General features: G+C 31.8%; 2 protein-coding genes across 4 annotated transcripts in view; one reads left to right on the top strand and one right to left on the bottom strand.

Moving 5' to 3' along the window:
* Positions 1–123: 123 nt before the first annotated feature.
* The window catches only part of LOC117242972, a 28805-nt gene continuing 6491 nt past the window's right edge, over positions 124–22437 (bottom strand). The window contains exons 4-26 of one of the 3 annotated variants that reach the window (XM_033510053.1): positions 14761–14925; positions 13068–13253; positions 12775–12951; positions 12326–12491; positions 11995–12103; positions 11694–11820; positions 10861–10927; positions 10687–10796; positions 10419–10606; positions 10167–10284; positions 9892–10082; positions 9667–9796; positions 9367–9587; positions 5022–5131; positions 3739–3932; positions 3179–3631; positions 2621–2863; positions 2442–2540; positions 2195–2349; positions 1778–1973; positions 1557–1705; positions 1329–1487; positions 124–1245 (exon numbers count right to left, since the gene is read on the bottom strand). In XM_033510053.1, coding sequence (XP_033365944.1) covers positions 1125–1245; positions 1329–1487; positions 1557–1705; positions 1778–1973; positions 2195–2349; positions 2442–2540; positions 2621–2863; positions 3179–3631; positions 3739–3932; positions 5022–5131; positions 9367–9587; positions 9667–9796; positions 9892–10082; positions 10167–10284; positions 10419–10606; positions 10687–10796; positions 10861–10927; positions 11694–11820; positions 11995–12103; positions 12326–12491; positions 12775–12951; positions 13068–13253; positions 14761–14925 — 3834 coding nt within the window. In that variant the 3' untranslated portion in view covers positions 124–1124. The remainder of the gene's footprint in view (positions 1246–1328; positions 1488–1556; positions 1706–1777; positions 1974–2194; positions 2350–2441; positions 2541–2620; positions 2864–3178; positions 3632–3738; positions 3933–5021; positions 5132–9366; positions 9588–9666; positions 9797–9891; positions 10083–10166; positions 10285–10418; positions 10607–10686; positions 10797–10860; positions 10928–11693; positions 11821–11994; positions 12104–12325; positions 12492–12774; positions 12952–13067; positions 13254–14760; positions 14926–22437) is intronic. The other 2 variants (XM_033510061.1, XM_033510068.1) reach the window with 2 other exon arrangements.
* Positions 18598–21222, top strand: LOC117243032 (carbohydrate sulfotransferase 11-like). Its single transcript, XM_033510184.1, has 6 exons — positions 18598–19134; positions 19251–19399; positions 19749–19920; positions 20438–20597; positions 20689–20888; positions 20971–21222. The coding sequence occupies exons 1-6, from the start codon at positions 18991–18993 to the stop codon at positions 21196–21198; spliced, it is 1053 nt and encodes a 350-aa protein (XP_033366075.1). The 5' UTR covers positions 18598–18990; the 3' UTR covers positions 21199–21222.

A 22437-nucleotide genomic window follows, 5' to 3' on the forward strand; every position in this document is an offset into this window, starting at 1 on the left:
GAATGAAAATACATACGTAAATATCTGAGAAATTTAAATAAATTGTTTCCTTCATTTTTTATAATCTAATTAGTTTCACGTTATTAAAATTTGCAATACCTACTGAACAACTAAATTTTAATTCCGATAAATATTTTTACTAAACAATAATGATTATTATAAATTATAATTCGTCTAATTAATAGATTGAGCATTATGATTTTAGTAAATCATTATTACATTACATTAATGCAAATGTAATTCTCATTAACATAACTTTGTATAAATCTTTTGTAATTATAATAAAAGTTTTTGGTTTCTTAAGGCACAATGTTTTAAGTACAAGCGTTACTGAAAATAATTTTCACCTAATTGAAACGAATTGTTGACTACAAAGTGAAATATTATTTGATAAATAACATGTTATATAACATTAAATTTCTTCATCTTTTAGGTTTAAAAGTAAAAATTATTTTACATATCCTAGTTTTAATATGTTCTCTTCTTTCTTCAGAATGATGCTTATATTTGATAATTGAGCACAGATTATTTACATAATGTGAATTCTATATATTTGAAATTTATCCAGCTATCTATTCACTTAACAAAAGATGCAAAAAAACATTTTATTAAAAACTGAAGTCTTGAAGATTCTCTTAAGTTTTATCAAAAAGAAAGAGACACACACAAACGTATTATAAAGTGACAATGGCTCAGGAAAACAAAATCCTAAAAATCCACATTATGTAAATAAGTTTCTCTCTTGTTTCTAAGTACACTGCTTATACAATGGTATAAAAAAGAAATGTACGGATGTACATCAGAGTATCAAAATGTTTGGAAAGTTAAAGTCAGTCGACTAGAGCAATCATGCTTCCACTTTTCGTCCATAGCTATCGTGCGATTAAACGTCAGGGAAGAAATACGTATTCGTGCATGGAGGAAAAAATACCAACAAGGTGAAAATTTTTTCCATAATCTACGTGAAATCCTATCATTTTCCCCGTGCACGAAGATCGTATTGAATATATTACTGAAACTCAAATTAATAGCTTCAGTTTCACTTTTCGCAAAAAGCAGTTTTGTTGGATGAATTAGATCTAGATGGCAAAGCGACGTGCGAGATTACACGACCAATTGGTTGACTAAAGGGTTTTCAGGGTCTTGTCGATATGTCTTAAAGTTGTTTCCGGCACAGCATCTGTTAGAGCTTTTCGAAATCCTTCGCAGTGTGAAAGACGTCGGAACATCCTTTTTGCGTGGTTTCTATAAAATCGTTTATAAAAATATTAATAATATGATAGGTACAAAGTCATGAAAATTATGAGTAAACTTATACATGTTATTACCTAGTATCGAGATTTCCATCGATTAATAACTTTGCACCCGTAGAAAGTAGCTTATCCTTCACGTCCCTCGGTAAAATTAGAGTATGTTCTGGTCCTATCCGATCGACTATAGAAGCCAACAATCTAGCCGTGGCTGCTCTTACTATGGCATTTTGATGACTAAGTAAATAATACATAAATGAGAATAAATTATGAATTCTATATATTACTAATTGATAAATAGTTTACCTTGCACCACGTAGTACGATGACAGCAATCGTTTTATGAGGTGGAAGATGTTCTATCATTCGGTCCAAGGCTGCGTTACTGTCTGCCCGAAGAAATCGATTGGTATCTGCTGTCCTGTGGAGCAATGACCCGGCTATATCATCGAAATCCTATCAAAAATAAAAATTCTCATTAGAAGAATGAAGAGATTAATGTATTTAAAAAATGCTATGATAATTTACTTGATCTATGCCACGAATCTGCGAGCTAAAAATATCGCCAGCTGTCAAGCATGCGGTTCTCGCCACTTGCGATCGGAGACTTTTTATTTGGCGACCTAAAAGCCGGCTTATCGTTGGGGCAGCGCATACGTCCAGGTATTCTGGTTGTTGTTTTGCGATCTGGGACAAAGTTTTTAACCCTTTCATAGTAATTTCCCTGAAAGTAGAATAAAAATCTAATTATAGCAGTTGATCCCATCTATTCAGATTTTTGTAGCTGTTCCATTAAAGGCTAGAAGTTGAATATGCTGTTAAATATTGCAGAAGGATATTAACAATACTAATCATTAATCAATTAAATTAAGATTATAGTAATTTTAAATAATGTAAAATTTTTTTTCTAATTTAACTTTATTTAATTATCTTGGTGATATTTACCAGTCTTTATTCTCAAGTTGAGCAAAACACTGTTGTACTGTCGGCTTTATCTTTTCCGTTTTCTCCGAGTTTCCTTTGCTTCGACCTCTTACTGCAACCCGAGGGACCCTGGAGGGCTTTCGTTTAGTCGTAACAATTGGTTCCACAGATTGACTCTAAATACAAAAATTATTTAATATATATAGATATATTTTTCGTAATGAAAGTCCTCAAGATTTAAAGAAATGTTTTTGGAAAATTATATTACTTCGATCTTTAAAATTCCTGGTTCCGTATTCGTTTCACTGGAACTATCTCTACTTTGTCCATCTTCCAAATTATTATTCTCATTAGATTCATTAACAAACTGAAAGGAAGTATTTTTATTATCAATGAAAATACAAAAAACCTTAAATCAAAATATTTATTTGTATTCTAGTGGCTTACTCTGAGGGCATTATCATTTTCTTCTATTTGGATAGCACTATTTAAATGACTTTCAACATAATTGGGAACCTCAGTGGATGAATGAGGTCTGGAGGCAATGATGATGGCTGGGGAGTCTTCTGATTGCGATCCCCTGCGTGACTGGGTTGGTTCTTCCAACTGGATAGAATCGCACTGCACCGTAGAAGAAACTGTTTTGTCTTCACCCGAATCTGCCGAATCTTTATCTTCCAATTCAAAACTCTGCGAAAAAAACATAATACAACACTCTTAGAATTTTTAAGATCCTAATTGCTTTTTAGTGAGTTTAATCAAAATATATTGTTTAGTTCAAAAAAGACAATTCTCTCATTTATAGATTACAATCGATGCTATGAAATTTAAACAAATTTTTCTGTATGATCTCTAAATGAAAACCACGACAAATATCATTACATAATATATATTTCTATAACATTTTATATAATGCATGCATTCTGTATATTTTTGTACATTTAAGTTACTCGTAGTTGCATAAACGTCTGCAATCTAATTATGATTTTATATTTATTAACCAACCAATTTACGCGGACTGCCTCGAGAATTACGCCTTGGTGACTTCGATGTCTCAAAATCGACGGAATTTCTACTTGGTGATCGACTGGATTTTTTAGGACTGGTGGACATTCTCGAAAGCGATGGCTCTTCATTTTGGAAGTCCGAATGCAGAATATCACTGGATGTTTGCAAGCTTTCATTTGTTAACGCTCGTTCAGCCGTCAAAATGGATACAATAGATCTTTCTTGGAGGCTCGACACTTCATCTGTTCTTGCATTTTCATCTGACGTGCTGAATTCGCTCTCGTTTTGATTATCTTCGAGATATTTAACGCGCTCCGAGTTTCTGGATACCACACGGCTTTCACTTCCAAATTTTAGCTCTTCTTCGCTGCTCCAGTCTTTGGATCCATCGTCGTCGATCGACGTAATCGTTGCTTCGGTTCCAGTTCCATTTTTTTGGTCCAATGTAATCTAAAATAGGATTTTTATAATTATGTTATAATTCATTCGCAATACATTTAAATAAATAAATATCTTTTCTTTGGTTATTATGAAATACTGTTAGGATTAATATTTACAATAAAATCGACGGTGTCTCGACCAGAAGGACTCGATTGACCGCTGATAATATCAAATGCAGCGTCCACATTTTGTCTATCGGGAGTAGACGATCTGGAATCACTGTCATCTTGAGTATCTTGTACGTCCTGTTCGGTATCTTGGTGGTAGTTATTTTCTAAGGCGTCTGATGATGAAAGTTCTTGGTCATCCACTGAAAAGTAGACCAAGCTATTCAATAATAGATAGTAATAACATATTTCAGAATTTAAGTGTTAATATAATTCAATATTTTGAATAAAATAAAAAAAAAGTTTATAATATAGAATTATAATAATGAGCTAACGCGCAAATATCTAGACCGCAGACTCATTTATCTGACTTCCGATCTAAATACCAAAATCGATATGCTGAATATTCATATTTATGCGAATTAAACCACGACATAGTCTGAAAGAAAGAAAACAACATACAAATATTGTGCCACGCAATGAAATGAAAAATGCTGAAATATATTATCCACGCAAGAATCAGTCTGGATATTTCCATACATAGCGTATCTTATGCTAATCTCGATCTAAATTACGTCTCAAACCATTCTCTTTATATATGTTTATCTTCGATTCATCTATATCTCGAAACGAAGTAGTTCATTACTTAAAAATAAAAATGAGAAAGAAAGAGACCAGATATTATTCCATGGTTAATAATGGTATTTTAAGTGGCATTGAAAGTTTAAAACTGTAGAGAAATTTAGTCTCCCTTTTTTTTATTTTAGCCTATTTACGATTATTTCAAACTTTACGACAGAAAAATATTGATTGCTCTTTATAAGGAGAGAAGATTTTTCCTACTTCTTTTTTTTTTAGTAAAAAATTGCTCGTTTAGGTAATTTAAACGTTACGAGCAAAATATTGATTACATCGTCCGAGGTTAAGAACCTCGCGTTCCAGTTCGTGGACTTTCGATCGTTCCAGCAGGTCCCACAGGTTATTATGTATCGCTTTTAATGCTTAAAAGTTTACTTGAACGCTTCAATGGTTTTTATAATCCATTTTTCAAACTCTAATTTATTTGTTTGGCTATAGATGATGTAAGAAAATGTTAAATTCAACTTTTTCACGAATAAGAAATTTCTTGATGAATAATTTTATAATATAGTTTAAACTTAAGAATTTATTCATATAATTTATTTCATAATTTCGATTGAAAAATTGTTATTTAATTATCTAATCAAAATTTACTATAAACTATTTAATTATTTAATTATTTAGTATCTAATATTATTACACCTTATAAATACCTTCATATTGTGCTTCAATTGCATCTACTGTTTTCACACCGAAATGGTCGTCTGGTAGAAAATGATGTTTATTTTTTTCATTATATTCTTCTTCGTTCACTGCTTTATCTCTGAAACAAAATTTTCGACGACGAAAGTTGATTATTTTTTCTTTATTCATAAAAAGTACAATATACAAAAACTTGTACCGATTCATCGTATACTATTATAATCTACGTTATACACTATAGATTTTTCTATACGTATCAACACGGCTATCTTTTCTGCATAAAACATTATTTTGATGAATATCAAAGAGTCACAAACTATACAGCTATAATGTACTACATAGTTATAATATTTTATTTATTTGTTTTGAAAACATACACCGTGTCATTACTCGAATTTAACCTCAAAGGAATTACAGGAGTGGTATTAACAGTGGTAACAATTGTCGAAATAGAATCTTCCTCTTCCTTTCCGATATCCACTGGTTGCCTACATCTAAAGGCGCACGGGCAATAACGAAGAATAGTGTTCGCGATTTTATATTCCTTTCTCCTTGGATTACCAGGTTCTTCATTGAAATTCTCATCTTTCTCGATCGAATTCGACTCTCTGCATTTCAACACTGTCGCCTTGTCGGCTTCTTCAGGCCAAGCACAGTACTTAAAGATCATTTTGATTGATAATGGTTCATCGATCACGATCGAAAGTCCTTGCCATGACACTAGCGCTGTTTACGTAGTTTATCGAAGTTATTTTAGCACTATTAACTTGTCTCATTCTTTACCTTTCACGATTCACTCGTATTTCTTCTACACTTGGCGCAATTAATCAAATATATCTGACGTCTTTAGTTTATTTGTGTTTAATAGTTGTAATGATTCAAGTTATCTTTATAATTTTAGAAAATTGCGTATTATTTAATGTATAGAAAATTTTTTATAGGATATTTAGTATTATATTAATTGTTTACTATTTGATGATGGCAAAAGGGGTTGTACTACATTAACTAATTACTATGCTATCACATTATCATGTAATGTAATAATTATAGTACTTTGTATATTCTTTCATTTATTAATTAAAAAATATATCAAATCCTGAAAAGATATCATTTTTAAGCAATCCTTTCGAACGTAATTTATTTACCAACGCAAAGATATTTACAAACTGATTATTGATCTACCATGAAAATAGTATTACAAGTGAATTATAAATTATATCGAATCTATACAGTACAATCGATAAATAATCTTTGTTCGGCTATACATCTGATGAGAGACCTTAGGAATAATAGTCAGTAGTCTTTTGAAAATTATAATAATATAATACAATATTTTTTCAATATAAATTAAGTATATTCTGTTTATAGTAATATCTTTTGTAATTGCGGAAGTTAGAAGATATTTTGAAGCAGTAGATTTTACGTGTCTAGACAATATGCAATTCAAATTTCATATGCTATTCTGGAGCTTCTGCTACATTTCATGTTTATCTTCCTAAGGTTAACGAATGATCGATTAACAACCTGTTATGGAACGCTCTTTATCTGACGGCATACGTAAATATGTATAATTATATAGCGGAAAATTTTGAGCTCATTAACAGTTAACAAAATATACTAAACAAAAAAAATTAAATAATATTAAACAACATATTAAATAAAATAACGAATTAAATAGAAGTAAAGAACATTATTAAACTATAGTATCCTATTTCTCTAGCAATAGAAACTTCATTTCCAAATAGAAACTTAAGTTCCAAATTACACGTACACTCTAAGGGGCGAAAATTATTAAAAAAAAATATACAGAAGAATTGAGATAATTAAAAAATCAACAAATATCCATAACAAAACACTACTTTTCTAATACAAATTGATACCAGATAAGATAAATATCGAATTTAACTTTTTTTAACTTTTACCATCACCAAATTCCTTATGAAATTTAAAAAGCAAAGCTACGAAGAAAACTATCTGGATCTATGGCGCACGCACCGATCGATCGTTGTAGTTTCGCGGCAATTAAACTGAACTGTTAAACTGAAATTACACCACACTCGAGCACATAATCGCGAACTATTAATCTTCGGATCATTTTGAAATCACTTTAACAAATTTCACCAAAGTGAAAATCCTTCAATGGATTTTTTTTTCTGGTTTTTAAGAATGAAAATGAACAAAATAGAGAGAGGGCAAAAAGGGAATTCTAACGACGCGACAAATAACGCCACATGCACGACTGTGCTCATGTTAAACGTCGGCTGTCTCGACGCTGACCGCTGCCACTTCCCTTCACTCTTACCTCCCCTTCTGGTTCTCGGTTCACTTGTAACCCCGCGATACCATATTGAATGGCTATACACTGACCACAAGAACCCCCCTTAGACGTAGGGGTGGAAACGTACGCGAGGGTATAGGCGTCAAAAGTGAAAATGAACAAGTGTTATATTATGACATTTCAGACTGTTCTTTTTGTGTTATAAGTTTTGCTTATTTCTTTATTTCTTTTAATGCATTTCCAACATTTATTTTTTTTTTATTTTTACTATTTTACTATTGAGACCGTACCAATGGTTGCATATGTTATGAGAGAAGTAGAGAAATGTTACATGAATTTATGACCTAATAATTATGTAATTTAATCTTTTCCAATTGCGAACCTTTCCCGTATGAATATGTTATCAGCACCTATTGTAGAATATTTTTGGTTTAAGTGTTTTTCATATATAATTTTCTCCATTCAAATATTTTATTAAGAATACAATTGTATTGATTATATTTAATCCCTGGGAGCCGTAAAAATTGATCTGTTTACAGACATTTTAAGGAAGCGTAACTAAGCCCAAGATCATACCAAGGTTATCACATCATAAATTATTGAATTTGTTTTTTGCTTTAATTATTAACCTTTCCGATAAATCAATTATTACTTTTTCATTTTATTTTTAATTTTCCCAATTAAATTTCCACTTCTTTCAATTTTTTAAATTAAAATATTGATATTATTATTTTGATATTAAATACATTATATACATATAACATTGTATACAGGGCTTTTATTTTAATAAATAAATCCTTGATAATTATATCGAAGTTAGTAAGTTAATAATAGTACTAAAAGGTTATCTGCGATAATACATATTTGCATAATGTTGAAACATAAAATTCTTTCGTAATTTAAATCATGAATGTTTTTGAATTCCAACACGGCACATTAATCTACCAATGTGATCTACCTTATGATCTAGCAATATATGTAACACTCTATGTGTACATATATTTTCAACTTCTCGGGTATCCACGTCCTAAATTGCAACACAATATTCGCAGAGATTTCTTCTTAACGAGTTGAAATTGTTATGTAAATAGCACTTAGTGGCGTGGTTATTCAAACCGAAATACAATCGCAATTTTCCTCTCACGCGACGTTCGTAAATCAGGGAAACAGAAACGAGAACGAGGATGTATTCCTCAATGCATTATTGCTCATTTTCTATAACATAAAATTGGTTTTCTTAAAATCAAACACTGTAGCTGCTAAAATTTACCAAAATTATATCAAAGCAAGTATTATCATTTTATAAAATAATATCTTTTTAATTATATTTATAAAAATATGAATTTGCATAAATATCCGTAGTCTAATAATAGATAATCTGAGCTTGCTACACTTTGAAATACTATAATCATTCATTTTCAGTGAAATTTAGCTGACCTAAAAATCTGGAAAGGCTAGATATACAACGTCACAAGAATGGAAGCGCCGCCATTTAAGGACGATTCAAAGGATAAAACTGTGAGTCACCTTCAATTCAACACCCTGCCATGAAATCGATCGTGTAAATAGAGTAGATTTGTGCTGATATCACCGATTCAATGATCCTTGTAAAGTCTGCTCTTAAAAAGTGAATTGTCGTGTTCTTAGAAATGCCATTAAGAAATTTTCCCTCAGCTACTATATGTATATATATACAATGCGGTTATGATAGTAAAACTACGGAAACTCTGCATTTGTCGCCTTCCCAGAAGCATAGTTAAGAAGTTATAAAAGTTTGCACGATACGCCTAGCATTATTATAGCCAGTAATTTGTCATGCATGTGAGTATGGAAATAATCATTTGCTAAGGTCTAAGGGGCCGAAGGCAACAGATAGTAACTAGAAAAAGCGACAGCAATACGGGACTATCGATAGCACCACCATAAAATTGCACCGTTAATTGTAAACTAAAGATATTGTACCACCCGCAGTGACATTTTAGTCACAATTATCGAATCGTAACCATATTCCAGGAATTTTCTACGTTATTGATCGCATTAATTTGAAAAGGAAAAGAATTAATAAAAATATTACTTACATATCAAACATGGACAATGCATGGACTTCATGAGAAGCTGTTCTAACCAAGTGTTGATGGTGGTACAATTGGGATGGAGACAGAGAACGTAATCTTCTTCTGTAAGGGGTTTCGGGACATATTGCAGGAAGATATTCACTAGTCTGGGCATCTGATGATATTACTTCAACATCCGTAATTTTTTGAGCAGCTACATCTTTCGTTTTACGATGAAACCTCATCTATAATGTAAACATATCATTTAATAGTACCTTATCGCCACTTCATGTGTTAAATATATTGATAAAAATGAATAAGTACCCGTGATATATTTTTATCATTATTTTCTTCAATTTTATTATACCCATATGTTAATGCAGGAGCTGTTTGTAATGGTCGAAAGGAATTTTCATCCACAAACCGTCCCTCTCTATGTGAAGATGTGTTGTAGCTGAAAAATAAAAAAAAGAGTTTAAATTTTCACTAAAATAAATTACATATATATTTATTATTGTTTATTATTCTCGTGAAATAAATTACACTTACATATTATGCATAACAAATGTTTGTTGATGCATATTTCTCGATAGTGAAGGCTGATTGCTTTCAATAGAACTCGACCGAGGATATTTAGACTTGACATCGGATTTCCTTGAATATCGATCTCTTCCCATAAACTTTTGATACATTCTAGAGTTACCGTCCGAAAATGTTTGATTCGTACGTTCATCCATATTCTGAAATATTCATCACGTTCATAATTGTTGTACATATAATTTTAAATGGTATCACCAATACTAGTAATTGAGAAAAATACTTACATTACTATCTATATTCGCATTATTTAAATTTTTTACTGATCGATAATTGTCATGATGCATACTTGTACTTTTTTCTTGTTGATTTCTTCTTCTTTGATGATACATAGTCCCACAGCTCCTATTTATATTTCATTAATTGTGTTCAATCTTTTTCTTCATTCAAAGTTTAACTCATTCAAGAGATGTTAAATTGTTATGCATTTTTCTATTTCTTTGAATAAATTAAAAAACATAATAATTAAGATACACTACCTAACATTTTCTTCTTGAGAATTTGCGCAGTCGCTAGAGTTTTCTGTGCTGTCCTTTAGTCTCCTCTTTAAATTAACATTCATTAATTCTGAATTAGACGATTTATCCATTAGGAGGCCACTAGACTTTGGTACACATTCTCGAGTATAGAGTACAGGAATTCTAGATTCCGTTTTATTGTTGTTTTCCTGAAACATATATGTTCAATTGATATAAATCATTATAATTACTATTACTACAGTGCATTGATATATTTTATGAAATTTACCTTTCTTTCAAAATTATTTTCGATGATATTACGATAATTCGCAGATTCTTTAGTAGTTCCTGAAATTTTCGTTTGATTTCGAGATTTTACGTCTGCATTGAAAGCTTCACCTAAAAATATCAAAACCATTAGCATGTATAATTAATATTAAAAGATTGGAATTATAATACATACCATTTCGTATACTTGTGCTTATATTTCGATTTGCTTGCAAATTCAGTTCATTTTCACACTGTATGTTCTGGAAAAAAGATACATACACTTATATGAAATTATAGTATTTAATAAATTATTACAATTGTTATGAGCTTAAATATGTCATAACTATTATTATAATAGTCCACATATTTTTGATTAACAGCAACCTAAACTACTAACCTGAAATATCTCTAATAAATCAGTAAGATTCAAATGGGACATAATGCCAATCGATCATCACCGGAATTATTTTTCATCGATCTTCTACACGGAATTAAAAATAACCCAACACTACGAATAAATTTTCTCATGTCTACTTACTCGATAAACGAATAAAAAAACAGAAAAATGTGTATTTTCAACACAATGTCTTGAATTCATTCACAAGTAACGTGAAACGATTAATCGTTAATATAGATATTGCGAATCATGATCTACACACATATCGTGTAACATATGATAATTCCATTTCTTTATTTGTTAATAGGGCATTTAACATACTGGTAAAAAGTATAAAATTGTAAAACGATACATTTAGCTATACACCATAATTTAAATTCTTGCAAGTGCAGTTCCAGAATAAAGTGAGTGAACGTCAACAACGAGCTTAAAGTCTCTTTTTTTAGTTTATGTTTTACTAATAAATCCATTGAAATTTTTAATAATTGCTGGAATTCAGTTTCTCATTCCTTCTTATTCTATTCTTATGAATTAAATGAATTAAATCTATATAATCCAAGAATTCTAATAATTACTTGTTAGGTATGGTACTTTATTTGTTATTGTTGAAATTTATATTGAAATTTTACCTGATTTTGTGTTGGAATTATTTGCCATACAACAGGTTGTTCTGGCTTAGAACGCATACCGACTCCAAGTGCAACGAAATTTTGTCTGTCGCTCCATAGGTTTTCACGGTAATTTGCACTTTCGTTTCTAAAGAAAATACAGTTATAATCTTCTATTATTTACTAAATTTTGTATTATTTACTATTTTCTATTAGTTACTAATTTGATATATGATATATGATGACATTAAAGAGAATGATAAAAAACATAAATGGAAAATAATGGATACTAGCTTTATATTCGTATCATTTAGGAAATTACCTTGCAAGTTTTTCCTTTTCTGACCTCGTTGCTATAACCTGGCCTTTAGTACGTCCGATACTGGGTGAGATTGAGCCACTTCCGGCCACGATCCAATCGACATCAGGACCTACACGAATGTAATCAAGTTTTGCATATAACTTTCAATATTAATATATTAAATGTTATACCTATATCGAAAGGATATTCAAAGGAATTTTACATTCTGTTCTTTTAAAATATCAAAATGTCTATGTAAATTTTATTTCTGCAGTAACTTTTAATAAAAAGTTATGTCGTAAAAGTTTGAAAATTTTTCATTCAAAGGTAATGTTAAATAATTATAATTTACCTGTAGCTATTTGAACGTTGGGTGAAATTTGCAAACCATACATAACAAGACCGTCAGCAGAGACTAAAGGCAAAGATTTTCGTGCCAGACGAGCTCTAATGGCAGACATCATTGCCTCCCCATCATGATGACCCTCTGATGCACGTTTCCCCGCTGCTAATACCTCCTGAATATAGGATTAATAATTCTATATTAACGTTTCCTTAATTATAATATATATAAAAGATATTTTTATATTACACCACTTAAAATACGTAAAAAAGGAACTAAATCGAATAACAATAGTTTTTGAATAATTCGTGCGTCCCATCAAAGACAAATTAGTGCGCTATTTGGTGAGAATATTGAGAAATATCTCGAAAAAATTTAATTTGAAAATTCTTCAAATATTGTGCATTGTACATGCAGTATAAATAAAGTTTCTCTTATGAATAGTATAAAATACGTACCTCGGACTCATAGATTTGAGCCAATACAGCCAAAGTATCAAGCGCTGCCTGTCGTACCCTGCGTCGTCGATCTCTCACCATCTTAGCCACCTTATTAGCCACTGCATCCACTTTGAATTCTGTACTTGGAAACGTTACCAGCGAGAAAATTAACAACTGTAAGGTATTTTCCCTAGTCTGTAATGAATAAAAAAAAAAGTTTAATCTCTAATTAAATTTGATAGAAATTAATTAAATTTGTAAAACTGTATATAATGTTGTTTAATTAGACAATCAATACAAAAAATTCTCACCTTGGCGTTTCTTGCATTCAAACACTGCGGCTGCAGAAACTGTTCTAGAAGAAGAGCAGGTCTGAGCCTAAGCATCGTGATCCTGGCCAATTGAGCCGCGCTTGGGCCACCGTGTCTCGCTAAACCCCATGCCAATTGTGGCAAACGTTTTCTCAAGGCCTCATCGCTTACTCCAGCTATGACTACCTAATAACAATAAATGATTAAAAACCTTTTCCCATAAAAAGAATCTTAGACGGAAGCATAAGAAATTGGAAAAAAATAAACCTCGATTCAACGGTTTTATTTCGTGACACATGTCCATAAAAAGTAGAATTTAGTGGCATATTATTAAAATGTCTAAGCACTGACGTGAAGAAAGCTTGGAGGTCCAGTTACTAGTATAGGTACAAGTTTGTAGTTTAATTTAAAGAAAACTTTATATTTCTGTGGAGTAGTTTCAAATTGATTAACGATATTTGCTCTCTGTTAGGTCATACTATATTATAGTAGAACAAATGTGAATTTTATAGTTAGCACAAGTATTGCGTTGTGCTTTACCAATATTAGATTTACAAATGAAATATTAAATAATATAAAGTAACAGGTCTTGTAATGTAACCTGGAAATTTTTTCTTTTTTTTTTCTTATTTCGTATGAATGTCATTTTGCACTCATAAAAAAATAGATTTCATGAAGCAAAAATGATGTATTTTTATCAAATGGCAATGTGCCATTCAATGTTTACGTGACCAGAAGTAGCAAGCAATCTGTAGAATATTTTCTCGTGACCTAGGTGATATTTTAAGTCCTGTAGACTGTAGACTTTAAAGAATGCTTGACAATGCAGAATTACACTAAAGTTCATGAGAAAAGTTTCAAACTGTAACTTCGTTATTATTTACTTTTTAGAAGCATTGCTATTTTTAAGATATTCTAAATAAGAATAACAATAATTGTAATAATAAATAGTATAATGAAAATAAAATAAGAATGAGTTCTCAAATTTGTCAATACAAACTAAATAGAAGCATAGCATAGTATGAGCGATGTTAAATGAATCTACTGTCATCGAATCGCTCGTATTAGAGCACATAAGTAAGATGACGTTCTATATCAGACACAAGCAACTCGTGGCGGTACATTGCTATGATAAATCCACTTAGCCCGTGTATCATCCACACAATTATACTAACCAACATTTTTCTTGAAAAAGATGGTACAAATTAACAATTATTTTTGTACGATATTAATAAGAAATTACAATATATGTATGTATGTATATAAGAATGCATGCTGGTAAATATGGCTTTTGTGCATCGCAAAGCATTTTATAATATGATATCTTTATCGCCATGAGTTTGTAAATCATGAGGTGCAGAATGACACTTATTGTTTATGTATATAATAGAAGAAAAACATAATACAAAAAGAATTCAACCAGACATGAATATTATATACGCAAAAGTAAGAATTTTAACTAATGTTCTCTGAATTAGAAATTTAGTTGATAATAATACTTCAAACACATGAGGGAAAATATTACTTTCAAAACTAAAACGTGGAATAAATATGTCAGTCACTTGTCTCACAGAAATGTACAAGTAACAGGACGAGGATGTATTGGTGAGCCACAGTACGTTAAATTAGAAAGTAATACATAGGAATGAGTAAAGCAGTTAGATTGATTTAAGGGGGCAAATTTGCGAGTTACCTTCGCCACGGCCAAGCCTGCAGCAGCTACACGACAGCTCCTTTCACAGCCCAGCACTGCATGCAAAAGAGATCCTAATCGCGGTTCTATCGCGATCAGAGCAGAAGACGTTCGCAAGGCGGACGCTACTCGTTCTAAACCTCTGACACGAGCACGCCAGTCGTCCTGTAATCGTTTTCTCATTTTATATAATTCCATTTAATCTTTTCTATTTCTTTAATTATTTCTTTATATTTAATGAATTCTCTGTTTACTATGAATTCTTGCAGGATTACCTTAATACGAAGAACACCACTTTAACAATGAATACAAGAAGGAAATGTAAGAACAAAGAATAGGGTTGTATATAAATATTCTACTTCAGAAATAATCTAGAAGGCACTACTTCTTCTTTAATATTTATATATTAAACATTTCATATTTTTACATCTACATTTCTATTTATGATGCTATGTTTTAAATATAGTGGACATTTATATTTGACATTTACTAGTTGGAAATATTTTACCTATTGATTTGATTCATATATTTCTTAATTTATGACACTATAAGAATCTTTCTGTCATATATTATTTGATCGCCTTGTCTAACTTGATCTTCTAATAAGATAAAAAATTTGATATGTTTGATTATATGTGAAGAATGAATATACTATATACGGTCTATAGTCCGTTATTGACGACATAATTGACTTATTTTTTCCTGAAGAACCGCTCTCTTCTTTGTTATATCACCAATGACAAACTAACTTTTGTGTTGTCAGAACGCTCATATGGAAAATATCATCTATACGCAAATCCGTTGGTCAAGAATCAGCAGTCGTCGAGTGAACATTATCGATCGTTGCAGCAAGTCTGAATGCAATGCACTTGGAACATCTGCATTCACTTTTCGATTCGGCTCTATTTACACGGAAATGATCAATATTATCGACTTTACATAATTCCATTGAACCTGTGGAAAATTGCGGAACTATGTAAAGTTTGACCACTGCATAAATCTGCCCATTTGATTTTTATATCTTAATCCCTCTTTCTAAATTATTAAATTAATGATTGAAATTCCTGAAGTTATCAATTTTTAATTCCATACTCTGTCTGAATTTTACTCTATATAATTATGTTCTTTAAATATATTCTTCTTTCTCACACTTTTAAACACATCTTGATTACGCGTACTTGGATGTATCGAAACGAAGCATAGCATCAATTGCATTTCGCCGTAACGAATTTCAAGATTCCCCGTAAAATCCGATCCATCGTGGAACTCTGAAATTGCCACCTAGATTTGCATATACACAGAAATGAAACTTTCGACGCGAGGCGACGTGTTGCACGCAACAACGTCCCTGATTATTTTCTTGTTACTCACGAGTCTTGTTTCCCTTGGCGGCGCATAATATTGCGCGCAAGGAAATCTCTCTCGTTTTTCATCCGTAGAATATTCATATTAGCGCCGTCCAGACGCCTAAGGACTATTTCAATGGCGTCCAACCGGTAGAAAACGAAACAGCATGCATAATTCAGCCAGTGTTTCACTGTCACGAGGATGGGAACGTCGTCGAGAGGGGAATACTTGGTGGAAGTGCGATTAATCCAGCTAATCGTGTAGTATGCTACGATTCTTTATGGATGTTAGGGGTGGAGAAATTTTACGAGGAAAAAGGCGATAACGAGCAATAAAATCAACGTATTAGTTGACGTATTTACATACTACTTATAAATCAGAATCCTGATTTGAAACGTAAAAAATACAACGTTTTGTTTTAGGTATTCACAGGATTAGGTTGATTATGGGGCTTTTGTAAATCAGTAGCCGAATGTTTTGAAATGACAATTTGTTGTGTTTATCTTTAAATACGTATCATTTTATATTAAATAAAAGTCGATCATACATACATATAGAAAATGATTTCCTTTATACGAACAAGTTATTGTTTAGGATCGAATTATATGAACTTATAACTGAGCTCCTATTATTCTTCATTCGTTAATCCTTTGAATATGGGGACTGAGTCTTTGAGACGCACCATATGACAGGAATTCAGTCGCAACATACACCGAGGAAGGCTAAATTTTTTGTTAGGCGCGCATTTCTGAGAAAGTATATTGAAATAATTAAAACACTGAATTCCACTACATTAAACCGATGTCATTTATTCATTCGTATTCTCATTTATTCGAAGTCATTTGTTTCCACACAATCAGAATATGAATCATTCGTTGTTTTATGTTGCGTGTACTTTTTCTGACCTCTTTATTCTCCCAATTTTTCCTTTTTCAGGGTATAACAAGAAACAACTGTAAAATAAACGTATTTAAATAATATACGATTAACGGAATATGTAATTGTTCAATTAACATTCACTTACATCTGGTTCAAGTGAAATCTGCTGGAACTTATAGTTGATAAAATTTTCCGACCTTCTATAGGTGCCTACAGTATGTCATAAGAGCAACTTTTTTAAGCGCCTTTAGACACTAACAGTAGTCAAAGGGTTAAAGTCGTACACGTGTGATACGCAACTGAAAGTCTGAGTCGAAATTATTGTTCAATCTCAGGACTTAAGTTATCAGAACGTCGGCTCCTATTATGTCGGAACTAATAAAAGCAGCTGGTTGTGATAGCTGGTAAACTCCATTATCGGAACTCGCCGGTTATCCGAACTGCCTTGTCCCCGACATGTTCGGATAAACGAAATTCCACTGTATCATTTTCCATTATATATTTCATTTTGTATTTACTATGCATTGTTCCGTTTCTTGACAGAGCGATTATTAAAAAGATGGTGATTGAAAACCGAATAAAAAAGTCAAAAGTTAGATAAATAATTAATTCGTGTGTGAAAAGGAATCTCGCTACTTTGCACTGAGTATTAGATATGTGACGTATGAAATCGATATTAAACGATTCTATCTGCTTTTCTACTTCTTATTACACGGTATGTAAGTGCGCGACATTCATGGAAAGGCATAGAGCGACCTTGAACTTCCACTGAATGAAAGAAAGGTACTTTCACGGTCACGAGGAGCGCAACATTTTTTCACGATATCGATAATCGCGTAAAGCTATATTACTTTCTCTTTTGAAAGTGTATCAGTTTTAAATCACTGACATTAACAGATTATTGCACAAAACATACATGTATTACTTAAGATATGAGTAATTAATAATATCGTATTATCGTAAAATTACAAAATTAAATATTCTTAGCTTTCGTATAACATTTTTGAATAAAACTTAAAAGACATCGACCCATAATAAAGAATAAATCAAAGATTACTTATACATATGTTACCTTTAGTTTGCAAATTATGTCTATTTTCAACGTGAAATGTTACGTGAAATGTTTTTCTTATCATCAAAAATACAAAAATCTTCAAATAGTGAAAATATAAGAATGTAAAAGACGATTTAAAAAGAAAATTCACAACTTTTGGTTCCTTTTAATCAAGTAATTTTCATAATTAACTCTGTTCTAGTAAAATTCCGTAAAAGATTTAAACGTTACACGATCTAATTTCAGTACGAGAATATATTTTTTTATCTACTCATCGATCTGACCATCGAAATACCTGAACCAAATTAGTATGCAACGGAGTCTCTTTCGTGCTGAAATGCCTTCAACTTAACTCCAGGAACGGCTTTACTTGATAGCACCAGATATCTTTAATCTAGATTATAGTGTAAATAAATGTTTATCAACGTAACCATACATTTTTCTTTATTTACAAACGTTTAAGCAACCTGTGTTGTGATAACAAGAATTTTTTCATGACTCTAGATCTTGAACATACTCATGTTACTGTTAAGACAATATTTTGCTGTACGTTTAAATAAAACACGTAGGAAAATATTTAATTAGCTTGGAGAATTCGAATGTAAAATTTAAAATTTCGACGTAAAGATACTTGGCACGGGTTTAGAGAGTTGCTAGATCCATCAGTGTCAGAACACAACACGAAACCGGTCAGTCAGCGTCTTGCCAGAAGGAAGAACGAATATTTACTTCATTCTTCTCTTAAATATTCTTTCCGTCTGTGAAATGACACGCAATTTTTACATAATATTTTTAGAAATCTTTTAATCAATCTTTAAAAATAATCTTTGATCATCTTTGTGACAGTGTACAAAAAGCGTTTAGTGTTTAATAATTTTTTTTATCATATAACAATGGGTGAAATAATCTTTAAAATTTAATAATAATTCTTAGAACGAATAAACTTCACCATGTTTAGAAATCATAAAAGAATCACTATCCAAATTTTGAAATATGTTATTGGCTGTGGCTTGATCTTTTGCATCATAAAATCGTTACTCGTGGGAGATGAAAATAAAGAAATACCAAAGTTCAATGATCTGGAGAAATTATTGGTAGGTGAATAAATTTAATAATTATAGACAAGTTTGCCAAAACGAAATAAAAATGGAAAGAAAAGAGTTTACTACGTGTCTATAATACGTATCAACTTCAAAATTGGTCATTTTAGATTACAACAGATGTGGAGAATTCAAAGCGGTTGTTGACCGTGAAAAACACGTGTCAAAAATATAATCTAGGGATGTACAAGAATCCTAATAAGCCTTCTGCATTTAAACATCCACCAGCACCGCAGTATAGTGTTTTTTACATTCTCAGGTTTGTAAATACAGTGAATTATTTCAAAAATATTAATTTTAATTTAACATATTACTTACTAAAATATTAAACAATACTTAGAAATACCATTTTCTAACTGCTACTTATTTACCTAAGACATTATATTGAATAATGCTTAAAAGTCTTAATTTTTCAATTACTTCATTTAATAGCAGTAATACATATTCCACGAAATTAAAAAATAAACATCACGATCAATTCAAATGAGTAATGAAGGGGAACGTTTCACGCGTTGAAGATAGTAGTGTTTAAATAGAATCGGTCGTTGTGATTATTCTAACAATAACCGATTCAATTAGCAGCACTATCTACATTATTTGCCACGCAGATCACGCGATCTTTCATACTGTCCAATTTACAAAGCCGGCAGTACAACGTGGATTTACAATTTATGTCTCCTAATGAACGTGAGGGAGGAGGAGTTAAACAGTGGAAAGGAGCAGATATCGACCATCGCCAGAAAGGCGATACCGGAACTCGAGTTTCCAGAAGCGGACGAGGTATACTTCCATCTGTCATCGAAACTCTACTCACGCAATTTTACTAATTACACGTTTAATATGTGTACGGTATATCTATAATTCCCAATTATATAACTAATGAAATTAAACAGATACAAGATGTAATTATTAAGGTATAAATAGATACAAGATGTAATTATTAAGGTATAAATAGATACAAGACGTAACTATTTATTTATTACAATCGCGTCTCGCTAGCTGACCACGGATAAGAACTTTGTCTTGTAAATTATCAAGAGAGATACACCTTAGTAAATTCTTTATATCTTGCTTTTCTATTAAGTTCCAGTGAAATATACCAGATATGCCTCTTCATATTTTGCTCAAACTTCGTATAATGAATAACTTTCTTAACGAAGCAGAATTAAAAATTCGAACTCCGCAACAGTATTAATTCCAGAAACTTAGTCTTAATCCCGCTCGCTCTCTCAGAGCCCAGTGATTTAAATTGCGATCAACAGTGTAAAAAGTGACTAAACCCGTGAAACTTACGCAGGCGCTAAGAGCGACGAAGAAACTACTGGTAGTAAGGCACCCATTTGAAAGATTGCTGAGCGCGTATCGCGATAAGCTGGAAAACTCTGTGGCTGGAAGGGAACACGGGACACTTCACTTTTATCGGAAGTACGGCAGCAAGATTGTTGAAAAGTACCGTGGTAAGTCACGACAAGTTATCGACCGTGATGTACGTTATTCGTTGCTCGAGCACTGGGTTAATGGCGAGGCTTGTCACTCTCGTTTTTTAAGAGACGAATTTCATGCCGCCTGGAGAAGATCTGGTAATCAGACGAAACGGTGAACCTCCACCAGCGGGAATCGAGCCAACTTTCCGCGAATTTGTGCAATACTTAATTCACACTGATTTGGCTAATTATGGAGATGATCATTGGATGCCGTATTATTTGTACTGCACGCCTTGTGCAATTGGTTACGACATTCTTGCGAAGGTAGATCAATTGCATGATGTTATTATTAGATTACAGAAATGTTCAAATATGTCAGAATGTCGTAAAGTATAACGTTTTATAGGTAGAAACATTATGGCAGGATCAGATTTATACGATCCATAAGTTGCATCTTGAAGATGTGATTAAACCAAGATGGCGACATAGTGGTGGTTATCAGAATGCATCGAAAATATATTTTGGTCAGTTGAACAGAGAACTGGTACAAAAGTTTTATGAAAAATTTAAGCTGGATTTCGAGCTTTTCGATTATTCGCCAGACGACTATTACCAATACGCAACAGCTTCTTAAAATTCTATAATAAATTTTTCTATAGAAACGAGATCTTTCGATCGATGGTTTCTACCCTTGATCCATCCATTTTCCATCCTGTTATCATTAATTAAAACTTAGCTATTATTTCTCATAACCAACTGATTCCGAAAAATATTTCTTCGAGAAATTTGATTAACGTTATAAAATTTATACAACTGCCTTTTCATACTTTTCAAACTTAAACAGTAAATAGTAGTAGTAATGAATTTTAATGAAGGGAATAAATTTTTTAATGAAAAAGATTCGAAATAACTTTGACTCAACGCTGCTTCCAGTTAATAAATAATCTGATTAGTAGGTTATACCTAAAGTAAGCGTCATACCACAGGATTTTCCTGTTATAACAATGAATCGTTACAGAGCGTGTCAGTTTTTCGTTCCTTAGCTGTTAATTCGTCGAAAAGGGGAACCATCGACTTTAGGACAGATCTTTCTGATACATTACACCGAAGTAGGTCAATCGATTTCCACGGCAAAAGTTCGTCGCGTGGTGTAACGTGATTTAAACGCCATCAATTAGAATCGCTTATGCGTGTATCGACTCTTTGTTTCTTTGTCCAATTTTCCCCTCGTCTCTTTTTTCCCGAATTTCCGAATAGCTTTCGCGTGCAACTGTGCATATACTCGATGCATCGATCGATAAAAAATTCAGAACGGGCCCATAGGCCATTAACGTAGACCATTGATTAACTTAAAAGTCACGTAAATGAGCAACTAACGTCGAGTGCTTATGTTACGAGTGCCGTTCCTGTTGAGCATCGATTCTTCTAGGCTCTTGAAAAATATCCATTCTTATTATCCTTCCTACACGATAGATCGTGGAATAATTTCCATTATAAAAATTTTATGATTTTAATCATGAGCGAAATTTTATTCCTATAAACTATATTTTAGAAATCAGCGTCTTTCTTTACAGAAACAGAGGAAATTCGCACATCCATTGTTTTGATATGTACTTACGTACAAGAGAATTGACTAGATTCGAGGGAATTCAGCTATAATTTCGCGCGTGCATACGTATCTAGTATACAGAAAAATAGAAACCTGATTCGTGATGGAAATAATTAGTTTCATTACAGTTAAGTATCTAGGTAAGTGGAGGAACGAGAATTCGTGATGTAAATAATTAAAATTATTAGGTTTAAGTAGTATGTCCGCAAATGCTTGATAAAAGTTAATAGTATAAATAAAAGTGAAATTATTTCTCTAAATTTC

The sequence above is a fragment of the Bombus vosnesenskii genome, unplaced genomic scaffold (assembly GCF_011952255.1).
Source record: "Bombus vosnesenskii isolate JDL3184/JDL3185 unplaced genomic scaffold, Bvos_JDL3184-5_v1.1 scf7180000013262, whole genome shotgun sequence".
NCBI lineage: Eukaryota > Metazoa > Arthropoda > Insecta > Hymenoptera > Apidae > Bombus > Bombus vosnesenskii.

What these genes read in the sequence shown, in the direction of transcription:
- LOC117243032 (XM_033510184.1), top strand. Translation starts at nt 18,991, where the DNA reads ATGTTTAGAAATCATAAAAGAATCACTATCCAAATTTTGAAATATGTT. An exon ending in ATGATCTGGAGAAATTATTG is followed by an intron (nt 19,135 to 19,250) that starts GTAGGTGAATAA and finishes TGGTCATTTTAG; the next exon opens with ATTACAACAGATGTGGAGAA. An exon ending in AGTGTTTTTTACATTCTCAG is followed by an intron (nt 19,400 to 19,748) that starts GTTTGTAAATAC and finishes TTTGCCACGCAG; the next exon opens with ATCACGCGATCTTTCATACT.